Source organism: Coenobita brevimanus, chromosome 106, assembly GCF_032717465.1.
Source record: "Coenobita brevimanus isolate Jiangsu-jjx chromosome 106, ASM3271746v2, whole genome shotgun sequence".
Lineage (NCBI taxonomy): Eukaryota > Metazoa > Arthropoda > Malacostraca > Decapoda > Coenobitidae > Coenobita > Coenobita brevimanus.
Window position 1 is genome coordinate 1,814,321 of NC_137059.1, and position 15,610 is coordinate 1,829,930.

General features: G+C 47.4%; 1 protein-coding gene across 1 annotated transcript in view; it reads right to left on the reverse strand.

Moving 5' to 3' along the window:
- The window catches only part of LOC145416474 (uncharacterized), a 64,509-nt gene extending 49,224 nt beyond the window's left edge, over window positions 1-15,285 (reverse strand). The window contains exon 1 of the mRNA XM_080285430.1: window positions 14,019-15,285. Coding sequence (XP_080141556.1) covers window positions 14,019-15,285 — 1,267 coding nt within the window. The remainder of the gene's footprint in view (window positions 1-14,018) is intronic.
- Window positions 15,286-15,610: the final 325 nt, after the last annotated feature.

Genomic DNA, 15,610 nt, shown 5'->3' on the forward strand with positions numbered 1-15,610 from the left:
GTACCCACACCAGTGTTGACATTGACACGGCGGGGGTATGACGGAAATGGAATGGAAAATATGTTCAAGCTATGGTTTTATTCAGTGCTATTGATACGACCGGGTGATGGAGCTATCCGTTTTTTTGTGTACCAATATGTGGGGGGAGGCAACTTCACTTTCTGTCAGGTTTTCACGTATAAGGTGAACTTGGGGCTTCTACTACTAATATCAGTAAAGTGCGCTTTGTGAGCACGTGACGAGCAAGCGAGAGTTTGTAAATACGCCTATCATCATAATTTCATCTTGGTGTAAATTTTCAACATTTCTGGTGAGTCATTTCAGCAATAACAGAAGAATAATTGATCTAACATATTTACTTTCTCAGTTTTTCACACACACACACACACACACACACACACACACACACACACACACACACACACACACACACACACACACACGCGCGCACGCACGCGCACAATCAACGTATGAAAATGAAAAATAACTCATACCTTTCATGTGTCACTTTCATAGTGCTATAAATCGATTTCATAATGGAGAATGTCATTTGAAGCCTTTGGTACATTCCCTTGAAAAGCTGGGATTCCAAGGGATTTCTTTGGTCTCATGAGTAAATTTATAGCTAAAAACAAAACGCTAGAAAGAAAATTTATTTACTTTATCTACGACCTGCTGAAAGAATCTCTTCTCTATATCACATAGCAAAGTTATTAGCCTCTGAAAACCATCGAGGTCGGGCCGTGTCGTGTCGGGCCGCTCATTTCCCAGTTGAAGGTAAACATCGCTTCGTTCGCTGCGCTTGATCGCTCGTAATTACGGCTTTCAGATTGCACGGACGGTATGGCAGGTGGTCACAACGTGGGGGCAATAAAATAAGCCTCAAAGTGCCCATAATGTGCAGACAAAATCGCAAGGGAAGATGTGCTAAGAAATATCCACTACCACATGCAATTCAACCCCTAATCTCTGAGAATGCACGGACGGAATGGCAGGTGGTCGCAGTGTGGGGCAAAGTAAACATTAAAGTGTCGGATCCCTCCCCCAGGACGGTCGTCAGTGTCGTATGAGTCAGTTGCCCATATTCTCATCGGGTAAGGAAGTTCTGTAACATCTTTTCCTAAGCGATTTATCTTGTGTGTGTGTGTGCCTGTGTGTGTGTGTGTGTGTGTGTGTCAGGAAGAAGGAACCAAAGGCCAGAAGCTCGCAAGATTGTTCCCTCCAAGAAAAAATGGAAACAAGATAAGAGTCAGTTCGTTTCTTTAATCTTCTGTGATTCTTCGATCATTCTAACATCGCCACACTCTGCATATGTAGGGTACAAAAGGATACTAACAAGCAGGATCCAGAAGTAAATCGCTAAAGAAAAGCTGTTACGGAACTTCCTTAACCGACCAGAATACGGGCCACCATGCTTAACCCTCTGTATCCATCCCCCTCATTCTCAGTCTTCCTCTCCGTATTCACCCATGAACCTAACTTCTTCATATTAATTCCTAACCATATATATTTCTTTCTCTGGGTTATGCAAACATTTTTTTCTGTGATTACAAAATGTTTTGGCCAGTGTCCCCTAGAGTAATAATGTTATTGTTCTCTTACACAACGCTGACTCTCTCTCTCTCTCTCTCTCTCTCTCATATTCTCCATGTCTTAACCCCTTTTCTCCCATGACGTACTTTTAATTACTATGGTCTGTTTGTTTTCATCCGACAGAACTGGGCCACTCCCATACATGCCCGTACACAGGCATGCTTCTGTGACCACCCCAGATACACCCCACAGATGCCCGTACACACCCATATACATCCACACCCACACCCCATACACTACCCCATTCATATCCATACACACAACCATACATCCCCTCTTCAGTATCAGCCCACAACCCCACCCACTCCCTCTTGTACTAACACAATGGTTTATGGATATTTCTTTAGCTTCAGTTCCCCTTCACACACACTCCATTTTCTGTGTCAATCCTGCCAGCCTGTCCCATACTCTCCAGCCTACCCCGATCCTTTCTAGTTCACCCCCTCCTCTCTCCTCCTCCTTCGCTTTTCTCAAATGACTAGGAAATTGTGAGGTTCTCTAAATCCTCTCGATCTTTGCTGTAATATAATTGTGAAAACCGTAATCTTAAAACGGAGATCTCCAAGATAATGATAAGCCTAATATTTGGCAATCATGTTATCTTTAAAACGCGAAGATAATAATGCTTTGAATCTAATGCACGCTGATCAAAAGTCATAATCAAAGCTATTCCATTAACTACCATGAAAAATTGTGGATTTGCCTTCTACTTCGCCCTGTGAGGTTTTAAGTATATGGACGTAAAATTTCTGAGTGTTAGGTTGGGAAGCTGGAGGAAGATGAGTTTGGTATGGATGCGATGAGCTGAACCAGAAGTGAATGGAGGATAGTGTGTGTGTGTGTGTGTGTGTGTGTGTGTGTGTGTGTGTGTGTGTGTGTGTGTGTGTGTGTGTGTGTGTGTGAGGAATGGTGTGTGTGGGTATATGACAGAAATAAGGGACAGAAGTGAGAGGGATGTGTGGAAGTTGATAGGTAGGAGGAGGAAGGAGGGAAGGGTCAAAGGCAGAGGGGAGGGAGGGAGAAGAGAGAGGAGAGGGGGCAGGATGTGTCTGGAATGGTATGGGTGGGAGGTGGTGTGGGTAGGGTGTGGGTACTGTGTGGGTAGACGGCATGAGGTGATAAATGGGATGAGTGGATACGGTAGAGGAGTGGGAGGATGAGACAGAAGGTAGGGGGAGCTGAGTGGTGAGAGTTAGGCGAGGAATGGGGAAGGAGTGAGAGATGAGTGGGAGGGGAAGGTGGGAGGAAAGAGGGGGTGGGGTGAGAGGAGTGGGAGGATGAGTGAGGGTGTGCGGTGTGTGGTGGAAAATAGAGGGAGGGGGGAGCTGAGTTGGAGAGAGATGAATGGGAGAGGAAAGTGGGCGAGGAAACTAAGGAGGTACTGCGAGAATCAGATGCGAGATGAGAGGGGTGGTGGAGAAAATGATGTGGGAGTAGGATGATGAGGAAGGAATGAGGTGAGTGGGGAGGGCGGGAGGGGGAGGAAAATGAGGAAAGGAGTGAGATGAGAAGAGGGTTGGGGGAGAAGAAGGTGAGGCATGATGAAAAAGGGTGAATGAGACAGGAGGATAAAGATGAAGACATTTTTCGCCTGGGGGACGTAAATGCAACCATGTTACAAATTCACAGTCTTCTTAAACCCAGTCCTCGAGGTCCTCTCTAAGTTCAATAAGGTCGTTCCGGGTCAGCTAGAACAAGATGTAAAAAAATGATAGGCCTCGCACTAAAAGGGAAAACCACCAGTTAGATGAGGTATTTTCTCTTCTATCTTCCCCCAGACGATTTCACTCAGCTTAGGAAAGGCCTCTCTTACTGAAGGCGTTAGTGAAGGCTGTATCTAACCCCTCCAGCTCCAGAAATGTCTCCTGAGCTGAATAAAATCGTCTGGTGATTGCAAGAATGAAAAAAGAATGTCCCAGAGTCGAAGGAAGACGGGAAGTCGAATTTATGAAAGCTTAATGAAGGCGCACGTACACACAGACACACACACATATACAGGCGCACGTACACACAGACACACACACACATACAGACGCACGTACACACAGACACACACATAGACAGATAGATAGATAGATTAATGAAGGCTGTATCAAACCCTTCCAGTTCGAAATGCCTCTCCTTCGCTGAAAGAATCGAGAAGCGACATCGTGAATAAGTAAAAACTGAGGATCTGGTACTGAAGGGATGCAGGAAGAGGAATATCTGATCTTGGGCCACGTGGCGTGTCTCACCCAGCCACCAGAATAGCAGTATTATTATTTAGCGGAGGGCAAGAATGCACACACTCAGCTTGAGGGCATTTGACACACACACACAGGCGCACGTACACACAGACACATACATATACAGGCGCACGTACACACAGACACACACATACAGGCGCACGTACACACAGACACACACACATATAGACGCACGTACACACACACACACACACACACACACACACACACACACACACACACACACACATACAGGCGCACGTACACACAGACTCACTGACACACACACACACACACACACACACACACACACACACACACACACACACACACACACAGGAGCACACAGATACGTACAACTAATAGACATATACACATACGAGTTCACACACATAGGCTACACATACAAAGATACACAGTCTCTGTCATACACACACACACACACACACACACACACACACACACACACACACACACACACACACACACACACACACACACACACACACACACACACACACACACACACACACACACACACACACACACAGGGAAAAAACAAACCTCTATTCAAAAACCCACAAACAGCAAGAGAAACAAACACATCTCTCTCCACACAGCCACAAACAGGGAGCACCAACAAACTGCAGTGAGACAAAGCAACAAAGAGAGAGGAGAGGTGAGGGGGGTGAAGGGAGGTGGTGGGGAGAGGGAGGGATAAGGTGGGGGTGATGTGGGTGGGGGGAACAAGGCGCCACCAGTGAGGCTATGAATGGAACCTGCATCCTTACTCTCCCCTCATCTCCCCCACCTCATCTCCCCACCCTCTCTCTCACCTTATTCCCTTTCTTTCTTTATTTCTCCCTTCCACTTCTTTTCTTTCCCCCTTTCCTCACCTCTCCCCTCCTCTTCTTCCCTCCTCTCTCCCCTCCTCTTTTTTCCTCCTCTCTCCCTTCACACCCTCCCCATCATCTCCGTCCCTTCGACTTTACCGTCACTTCTCCCTCTCCACTCCATTTCCCTTCCTTTTCCGTCTGCTTCCCTCCCCTCTCCCCTTACACTGTCTCCTCTTTCCTTTTCCTCTCCCTTATCCTTCACCTTTCATACCCCCTTCTTCCAATCCTAACTCCACCTTACAGGAACACCCAGCCACATATTTTTTTCTCTCTAGGTGTACTTCACATACACCTGTCAGAGAAGAATCAATCCGTAAGCTATCAAGTTAAAATAAGGAGTGCCAAACTCTTGTCATGTGCTCCTTCGTACATAATTTATCCAACCAACTCAGTCTCCTGTCAGTCATCTTGCCTTCTAAATTTCCACACCTTTTCTCACACCCTAGCTTTCCATATCTTTTCACCTTCCTCTTACTTTACCAAGTCTCCTTCAAACTCACATATTTTCGTTTCACTACCTTATCCACATCAGTTCTTTCCGTATTTTAATTAAGGAACTAAAGGCTGGAAGCTCACAAAAATGTTCTTCGCATTGAAACTGCAACAAAAGAACGCCAATTTAATCTTATCAAGAGACTTCACTACATTTTTCGAGAGCCACATATGTTTCGAATCTTCATCGCTCTGCGCACACTGCCTACATTTCTCAAGAATCTAATTTCCATTGCTCTTACTCCTCGGCAGACCAATTTCCATAACCAGACGCCATGATCCTGTAAGGGGTGGCCGTTTGTCTTAGAGTTAGTTTTACGGGGAGGGGCACTAACCCTTCGCCAACGCACTTGCTGACAGGTAGGAAACACGTATGGGTTAGCTATATGGTTACTACCCAGTGTTGTAAATGGTTTCCTGGCTTACAGGAAACCATTAGACTTGTTGCTCAAAATAAAGTCCCCTGAAAAGGAAAGAAGAGTAACAAAAAGTGACAGGAAAATTGGGAGAAATAGGGAGAAAGAAGGACAGACACAGAAAAATGAATGATAGGGTGAAGGAAGAAGTAGGCACTACATCAAATGAGTGAATGGTGGTGAGAAGCAGGAAGAGAGGAGGGCAGACACAGAAAAAAAGAATGATAAAGGCGAAGGAAGAAGTAGGCAGCGCCGCATCAAGTGAGTGGATGATAGTCGCCACCACCTACACCTGCCTTGAAATAATTGATAAAAATAAGGGGAAGTAAGGATTATGAATAAATAAGAAAAAAAAAACAGGTAAACGCAAAAGGTGAGCCAAATTAGAGAGATGAGTAAGAGGCAAAAAAATGCGTAAAAAATAAATACGGTGGTGGAAGATGGCGTTCGTTAACCTACCTCTTTGATGACGAGGATGAAAGAAAAACGGGAGGATGAAAAAACGGTGTGTTTATTTTAAATGGGGAGTGAGAGATATATAAATAGATAAGCAGACATGCACACAGATAGACAGACGGATAGACAGATAGATAAGCAGATAGACAAATGAATGTAGATATAAACAGAAAAATGCATAGGCGGACAGACAGACAGATAGGTACATAGACAGATAGACACTGAAGTAGGCAGAGAGACAGTGTGTGTGTGGGGGGGAGGTAATGAGGTGGGTGAATGGTTAGGAAGAATGGAGAGGTGAGTCATTAGGAGAGTGAAGAAAAACAGGAGAGAAAGAAAGAAAGAAGTTAAGAAAGGAAGGAAAGAAGGAAGATAAGAATACAGGAAGGAAAGAAGGAAGGAAGGAAATAAAGAAGGAATTATTAAAGGAAGGAAGTAAGGAGGGGAAGAAAAAAACGTGGGAAAGAAATATGGTAGACAATCAAGTACTGCCTAAGTAAAAAAACAAGAAATGAGCCGAAAGATTGAATGAATGAAGGAACCAAAGGAAGAGAGAAGGAAGGAAGGAAGGAAGGAGAGAAGGGAAGGACTTGTGATGGAGAGGAATAAGAATGCAAATGTCGTAAGAGTAAGAGGAAAGGAATGAGGATGGAATACGATGCAATGAGCAACATGAAAGAGGTCGTGAGAGAGAGAGAGAGAGAGAGAGAGAGAGAGAGAGAGACGACGACGACGAAGAAGGGACAGAGGAAGGAAAAAAGGAAGAGAGGAAGAAAGAGAGGAAAGAGGAAGGAAGGAAGGAAGAGTGGGGGTGAGGGGGAAGGAAACTGGTGAAGAGGAAGGAAAAAGGGAAAAGGGGGAGAAGAGGGAGACAGAGAGGAAGGAAGGAGGCAAGGAGGTGAGGGGGAGGGACTAAGATAAAGAGAAAAGAAGAAAGAGGGGAAGGAAGGAAGGAAGGGAGAGGGTGAGGGGGAAGGAGAGAGAGAGGAAGAAAGAGAGGAAGGAAGAAAGAGGGAAAGGAAGGAAGGGAGGGAGGGGATGAGGGGGAAGGAGAGAGAAAGAAGGAAGAGAGGAAGGAAGAACTAGAGGAAGGAAGGAAGGGAGGTAGGGGTAGGGGGTAAGGTAGGGGTATGGGTAGGGGGGGTTTGGGTGCCTCGACTAAGTGCCTGCGGGCGTGGTGCCAACTTGTGCCCTGTGGAGTGCCACCTCACCACCACCACCACAACCACCACAGCTACCACCCCCACCACCACTACAACCACAGCTACCACAACTACCACCCCCACCATAACAACCACAACCACCACAGATACCATCTCCATCACCACAACTACCACCACAATTACCACAATGACCACCACAGAACTCCACCACCCCCATTCCTACCACAACTACCACAGTTTTCATAGCCACAACACCTCTATCTCAGCTACCACCGCCACAACCACCACTACAAATATTACCCCTACCATCACCACTACAAGCACTACCACTACTGTCATGCCCGATATACTACCACAACTACCACAATTGATACGAGTCACATACCATTGCAACCACAACCAACCTAACTACCACACCACCACAGATATCAAGACCACAATACATACCACAACCACCACACCATAACCACCACTACCACAACTACCACCACTACCACAACAACTTTTATCGTTGCGAGTGACATGTTACAATACACAACCATCACCTACATACCAACACCTTGCTCCTACCACAACTACCACAATCCTTTCCTACCACAACTACCACCATCACAATAATTCTTAGCCTCTCAACTATCACTCCTACATACCAACACCTTGCTCCTACCACAACTACCACAATCCTTTCCTACCACAACTACCACCATCACAATAATTCTTAGCCTCTCAACTATCACTCCTACATACCAACACCTTGCACCGACCACCACCTACCACAGCTACCACTGTCACCTACCGGTACCACAACTACCACCATCATTCACCACAGCTACCATCATCACCTACCACAACTACCACTATCATCTACCACAACCACCATTCTCTCTCACCACAGTCACCATCGTCTGCAGCCACCAGCGTCATTAACCACCACAACTACCACCATCACCTACCACAACCACCACCATCACCTACCACAATTACCACCTTCACCTACGGCAACTACCAGCATTACCTACCACCACAATCACACTCACCATCATCAACCATCATCATCATCACCCACCACAATTACCATCACCACCTACCACAACTACCACCATTACCTGCCACAATTACCATCACCATCTACCACAACTACCACCATCTGGCACCACAACCACCACCATCTGCAAGCCATCTCTGCCGACTAGCTGTTCAGATCAATAAGAATGTAAGTGTGTCTATAACAAATGAAACAGGTGACTGTGTGTGTGTGTGTGTGTGTGTGTGTGTGTGTGTGTGTGTGTGTGTGTGATATGAAGTGACAGGGTGTGAGAAGTGTAGGGTGAGAAATGTGTGAGGTGTAGCGTGAGAAGGGAGAGAGGTGTAGAGTGAGAAGTGTGTGAGGTGTAGAGTCAGAAGGGTGAGGTGTAGGGTGAGAAAGAAAGAAATCTGGTTCACATTCTTGGTGACGTAGGAGGATTTGCAACACGAATGCCAGAGCGATTTATTTTGTATATTACGGTTTAACATTCTTTTGGGGGAAGAAGAAGAAGAAGAAGGAGGAGGAGGAGGAGAAGGAGGAGGAGGAGGAAGAGGAGGAGATGATGATGATGAAGAAGAAGAAGAAGAAGAAGAAGAAGAAGATGATGATGATGATGATGATGATGATGATGATGATGATGATGAAGAAGAAGAAGATGAAGCAAGATGATGATAATGAAGAAGAAGAAGAAAATGGTGATGATGATGATGATGATGATGATGATGATAATAACAAGACGATGAATACGAAAACGAATACGAATACGAAGAAGATGATGATGATGATGATGATGATGATAAGACGAAGAAGATGAACAGAAGAAGCTGAAGAAGAGCAGTATCATCATCTTCCAAGGCACTAAAAGTAAGGGGCATTAACTCTTCTAATCTTGCCGCCCAGACGATTTTATTCAGCTTAGGTGTGGCCTCTCGTCGTCTGTAAGAGTTAGAGAGAGAGGTGTGGCGCGTGGTGAAGAGAAAGGTGATTGACGTGGGGTGCATGGAGAGGTGCTGAGAGAAGGGTGTATGCAGGGAAAAAATGTGGGATGTTTAGCAGTGAGAGAGAGATGTGGGGCGTGAAGCTGAGACTTGCGATGTAAAAGATGTGAAATGTGTGGAGAGGTGTGAGGAAGGAAGGGCATTAAGGTAGATATGTTGGGATGAGTGGCAGTGAAGGAGATGAGGAATGTGTGGAGAGAGGTGGAGGGATTGGTATTAAGATGCTGTTAGGATGAGTGGAAGTGAAAGAGATGAGGAATGTGTGGAGAGATGTGGAAGGAATTTTATTCGGAAACTGTTGGGATGAGTGGAAGGGAAGAAGGTGAGGAATGTGTGGTGTAAAATGAATGGCATACAGAGAGACATGTGGGATGCCAAGCCGTGATGTGGACGTGAAAGAAATGGAATGTGTGGAGAGGTGAGGAAGCAAGGGCATTCAGAAAATATTAAGAGTGGAAATGAGAAAGATGAGGGGTGTGTGGAGAGGTGTGGGAAGATGTGTATACAGGAAAGGATGCTGGAATGGGTGGTGTTGAAAGGGAGGTGAACAATATAAATAGGTGGTAGGGTAGTGACGTAGACGAAAGGTGTGTGTGTGTGTGTAGAGGTATGGAATGAATTGAAAGAGATGTGGAAAGAGAGAGAGAGAGAGAGAGAGAGAGAGAGAGAGAGAGAGAGAGAGAGAGAGATAAGACCAGGTGAGATTAGAACAGGTGAAGTACATGTTCAAAGAAAGGATCCATTATGTAACAAGTCGAACCATTTACCTGAGTGTCACCTGGGCAATGGGTGTCAATTGCAGAAAATATTGCAGCGTGATTAGTGTTGTTGATGTATGTGATGACAGGCAGGTGAGGGGGAAGGGGAGAGAGAGGTGGATGATGATGATTAGGAAGAGGGTGATGATGAGGATGATGAGGATGAATACGAAGAGGAGGAGGAGGAAGAGGATAACGATGATGATGATGAAAAGGAGGAGGAGGAGAAGGAAGATGAAGAAGGGGGAGAAGGCTGAGAGAGAGAGAGAGAGAGAGAGAGAGAGAGAGGTGGTCAGCCTAACAGCATTCAGTTGGTGTGTTACTCTAATCTTTCACCTATCTCTACAGTATTTGCTAATTTCTCACAAGTTAAAATTACGGAGTTGCACATGTCACTCTCTACTTTCTACTAGTCTGCTTCTCGCGTGTTGTAGGGACGGCTCTGTCAGTATTATCCGTATTTTCCCTTCATCATTATTCCCTACTTCCTTTACCGACAAGAATATGAACCTAATTCTTTCAAGACGTTGGGAACCTTGAGTGTTTTTGCTACCAGACGATGTTATCTAAAGAGTTTGTTCTCGTGTGTATATTCTCGTGTGTGTTCTCGTGTGTGTGTGTTCTCGTGTGTGTGTGTTCTCGTGTGTGTGTGTTCTCGTGTGTGTGTGTTCTCGTGTGTGTGTGTGTTCTCGTGTGTGTGTGTGTGTGTTCTCGTGTGTGTGTGTGTTTCGTGTGTGTGTTCTCGTGTGTGTGCTCTCGTCCCCTGTGAGTAAAGATCTTCCTCATGTAGGCGACGTGGGGTGCAATGGGGTGAGGCATATGGGAGTGTGTTTGGCATTTCCGGTGTGTGTTTATAGATAGAAAGAGAGGAGAAGAAGGAAGAGGAAGGGAGGGAGGAAGAGGAAGAGGAGGGGAGGAGAAGGAGGAAGAAGGGAGGAAGGAGGAGAAGGAGGGGGAAGGGTGGGAAAAGTAAGAGGGAGGAAAAAAGGAAAAATGTGAAGGAATGAGGAACAGGAAGGGAGGGAGACAAGGAAGAAGGAAGAGGAAGGGAGGAAAAATGAAGAGTAATGAGAAAGGGGAAGGAAGGCGGAGAATGGGGAACAGATTAAGGGAAAGAATATGAAAAGGAAGAAGGAAGAAGTGAGAGGAGAGAAAAAGAGGAATGGAAGAATGGGAAGGAAAGAGGAGTGAGAGAGAAAAAGAGTAAGAAGAGAGGAAGATGACGGAGAAGGAAGAGAATAGAAGGAAACAGAAGAGAGGGAAGGAGGAGAAATGAGAAGAGGAGAGAGAAAGAGGAAGGGAGGGAGAGGAAAGAGGTAAAGAGGAAGAGGCGATGGAAATTGAAAGGGGGATTGAGAGATGGGGAACATGGGATGAAAGATAGATGAGAGAGAGAGAGAGAGAGAGAGAGAGAGAGAGAGAAACCAATGCACAATTGAGACAGGAATGTAAAGGCGGTGTAATGGCTTAGGAAATGAGACTGCGAGGGAAGAAAGCAGAGGTGAAGAGAAATGAAAGACAGCAGAAAGGAAAAAGGGGGAAAAAGGTAAATGAGAAGGAAGGAGAGAAACAGCAAGGAAAGATGATGGGGGGAGAAGGAAGACAAAACTAAAATCATAGTGAGGGACGAAGAGAGAGAGGAAGAGAGGAGGAAGAGAATTGAAAATATGGAGGGGAAAAGAATAAACCAGCGGTGTACGTGAAATGAGGAAATAGTAGTGACAGGAAGAGAAAAAAAAAAAAACAGGAGACAGGAGGGGAAAAAATAGTGAAAGATGGAGAGAAGTGAGGAGGAGAGGAAATGGTAGCTAGATGAGAAGAAGGGAAAATATAGAATAAGGAAGGACAAGGGAAATAGGGGAAGATGGATGAGGGAGAAAATACAAGAAAAACAGGATTAAAGATATAACAAGGACGGAGAGAAAACACGAGACACGCAGGAATGTAGAAGGAAAACAGAGCAGCGAAAGAAGGAGAAGGAGGAAAAACACAGGAAATAAAACATGAGTAAATAAGAGGTGTTTGGGATATGCGAACTTAAACGAACTCCACGACCTGTAAGGTGTTTCTGTGAGGACTCTGTTGATGTTTCTCATTCCTTATATTTCGCTGTTTCCTGTTTCTGAATCCTGTCCATGATGATGTTGTTGATGATGATGATGATGACGACTGATGGATGGATGACTGAAGATTGATTATTGATGACTGATGATGATAATGATGATGGTGATGGAGGGTGGAGGAGGATGATGGATGGGGGATGGATGATGATGACTGACGATTGTTATAATTGATGGATGATGATGATGATGATGATGATGATGATGATGATGATGCAGGGGTGTAGCTAGGATGTGAAAAATGGGGGTGGCCACGGGGTTACTAGGCCCAATACTGAACTGCCCTAAGAAGAAATTTTTAGGCTGGTCCGCGGATATTACTTCTAAAACTGTGGAGGTCAGGCATATTTTAGGGGAGTCCTTCCTACCCCCTAAGCTACGCCACAATGATGATGATGATGATGATGAACGTGAGAAAGAAGCGTAATGAAGAGAGCAAAAAGAGGAACAAGAATGAGGACGGTAAAAGCACACAGATAATGACGGGGAAAAAGTTGAAAATTTTATATATATACAGAGAGAGAGAGAGAGAGAGAGAGAGACTAGGCGGATGTCCTGTCCTCGCATCGCACACTGAGCCAACTGGGTCATGCGTGTGTGTGTGTGTGTGTGTGTGAAAAGGAGAGAGAGAGAGAGAGAGAGAAAGCAGGCATTCCAGTCGCCTAAATACCATACACTGAATCTGGCTTAAATGAAAAATGAATGTAAGTAGGATCCATTCAGCTATACTCCTTTCACCTTAATATGGCGGAGGCTTTCGCCCTCTTGCAGCTTATTTCTCTTAGCTCAGTGGCAGAATAGGGCAATACTACGTCTCTACATCCTTCCCATTGCACTTCTTCGTGACTAGCACCTTGGGGCTTTCAAGAATCCATTACAGAATTGTGGAACTGATTTACCACATCTTCCCCATCCCTGTAAATAATCACTGATACTTCTCTGAACGTGTCAAGTGGGGTTGGTGGAGGATTAGTGACCCTTCCTGTAAAACAATTAACTCTAAGCCCTTGGCCACCCCGTTTGGGATACATGGCGTCTGGCAATGATGATGATGATGATGATGACTTCTCTGAAAGTTTTTATGCAAGGAAGAAGGAACCAAAGGCATATCTGACGAAACTAGGATGACAGAGTAGGGTAGAGGAGTGAGGAGTAGGGTGGAAGGGTGAAGATTAGGGTGCAGGGGTGAAGATTAGGGTGCAGGGGTGAAGATTAGGGTGCAGGGGTGAAAATTAGGGTGCAGGGGTGAAGAGTAGGGTGGAGGGGTGAAGAGTAGGGTGCAGGGGTGAAAATTAGGGTGCAGGGGTGAAGAGTAGGGTGGAGGGGTGAAGATTAGGGTGCAGGGGTGAAGAGGACAGTGGACGGGTGAAGATTAGGGTGCAGGGGTGAAGAGGAGGGTGGAGGGGTGAAGATTAAGGTGGAGGGATGAAGAGGAGGGTGGAAGGGTGAAGAGGAGGTGGAGGGGTGTAGAGGAGGGTGAAGGGGTGAAGAAGAGGGTGGAGGGGTGAAGAGGAGGGTGGACGGGTGAAGAGTAGGGTAGAAGGAGGAAGAGGAGGGTGGAGGGGTGAAGAGGAGGGTGGAGGGTTGAAGAGTAGGGTGGAGGTTTGAAGAGTAGGGTGGAGGGGTGAAGAGGAGGGTGGAGGGGTGAAGAGGAGGGTGGAGGGGTGAAGAGGAGGGTGGAGGGGTAATGAGGAAGACGAAGGGGTGAAGAGCAGTGTGGTGGGATGATTGAATAACAAAGGTTTACACTTACCTTTTCCTGGTTGAGAAACATACGTTCATGTAATCATACGAAACAATAAAAAAAATACTGAATTGGTGAGACGTCCACGTGGTGCAGGTATAGCAGTGTTCAGTGGAGATGTAATACTCACTGAGGTCGAAAGCTTGGCGATAGAGGTTGAGTAGGTCCTCCTCAGTCATAACCTCGGTGAGCTCACTGGAGGACGAGGACGAGGATGGGGGTCTGGGGTGCGGGGGGACATGGTGGGTGCGGGGCTGGGGGCTGGGTGTGGGGTGGGGGGAGGTGGTGGGGTGGTGTGCGGTTGTGGCTTTGGCGGGGGTGGGGGTGGGGGCCGGGGGCAGGAGGGTGGCACGCTCCCACTTCAGTGCCTCCCTCACCCTTCGCCACCCGGACACTTTGGTCTTTGGTGGGGGCTGCTGCTGTGGGGGGTCCAGCAGGTGGGTGCCCACTGATTTGCTGCGGGTTCTGAGTCTGACGGGGGGTTGGTGCGGGCGTGGCTTACCTGTGCGGGACCGTGCCAGCAGCAACAAGCTCTCTCGCGACCCGGTGCCTGAACCGTGACCGCCGCCCTCGCCGTCGTCGTCCAAGTGCAGGTCTGAATCTGACAGGTGGATGGGGCCTAGGGTTAGGCCGGATCGTCGTGCCTCTAGGGTCTCCTGAAGGTGGCGGTGCATCTCCTGTAGCGTCTGCAGCTCCTCCAGGTAATGTACACGACGCTGCAGCCGACTGTTTTGTTCACGCAGCTCCCCTAACTGCTCCATCATGCGACACAGGTTATCCAGGTGCTCCAGACCCATCTTGGTGCCGCCTGCTCCACCACCTTTACCTCGGCTGGGACTCTTCTGCTGCCCTAGTTGAGGGACTTCTGAGGGGGGCCCGCCACCCTTTTGAGATGCGGGTACGTCTGCAGTCTTTTTTGCAGGTCGGCCGGGCCCCTCACGCTGCGGGTGTGGTCGGCTAGATCCTTCTTTCTGGACCTGCGGTAGTGACAGCATAAAATCCAGAAACTCCCGCTCCGTCTGCAGCGCCGCCGTGATGCCTTCTGTTTCTCTAGGACCCTCCGCCACGTTGAAATCAAAGGTGGCGATACGAGAGTCCGGGTCTGGACTTGGTGACACACTGGGGCAGGAATCTGAGTCCTGGTAGCGACGGGACCCAGCTGGTCGCAGTAATGGGGACCCACGACCACTGCCTGACACCAGCGAGTCCTCAGACATCTTTCTGGGGTCGTCGTCATCGGTGGTGCTCATCCCGCCGTCGGCCTCACCCAGCGCCGCGCTGTGTGTGTCGTGGGTGTGGTGAGCATCGTGGTGGGCGTGGTGAGCATGGTGGTGGATATGTGTGTCCCTGGCGGGTGTGCCGGGGTGGTCAGCATCCTGGGGTATGGCCTCACTCATCACCTACACACACTCTCACACCGCCAGACCTGCTGGCACTGCCAGCCCCTGGGTTTACCCACACCGCACCGCTGCCCTGGCCCCCTGCCCTCCACCCTACCTTCCCCACTGCCCCCCAGCCCCGCAGTGCTCCACCAGCCCCGCGTCGGCCAAAGCCCCGCCAGCTCACTGCGCCACTAAATATGCGAGTCTGGGTGGGTGCCGCAACACCTGTCGTACTGACGACACAGCAGAGACAGCTGATACCACATCCGCTGACCACCACGATCGCTGTCACGGAGAGAAAACAGATTTAGCAACATAAAATACGACTAACCACAAAGAA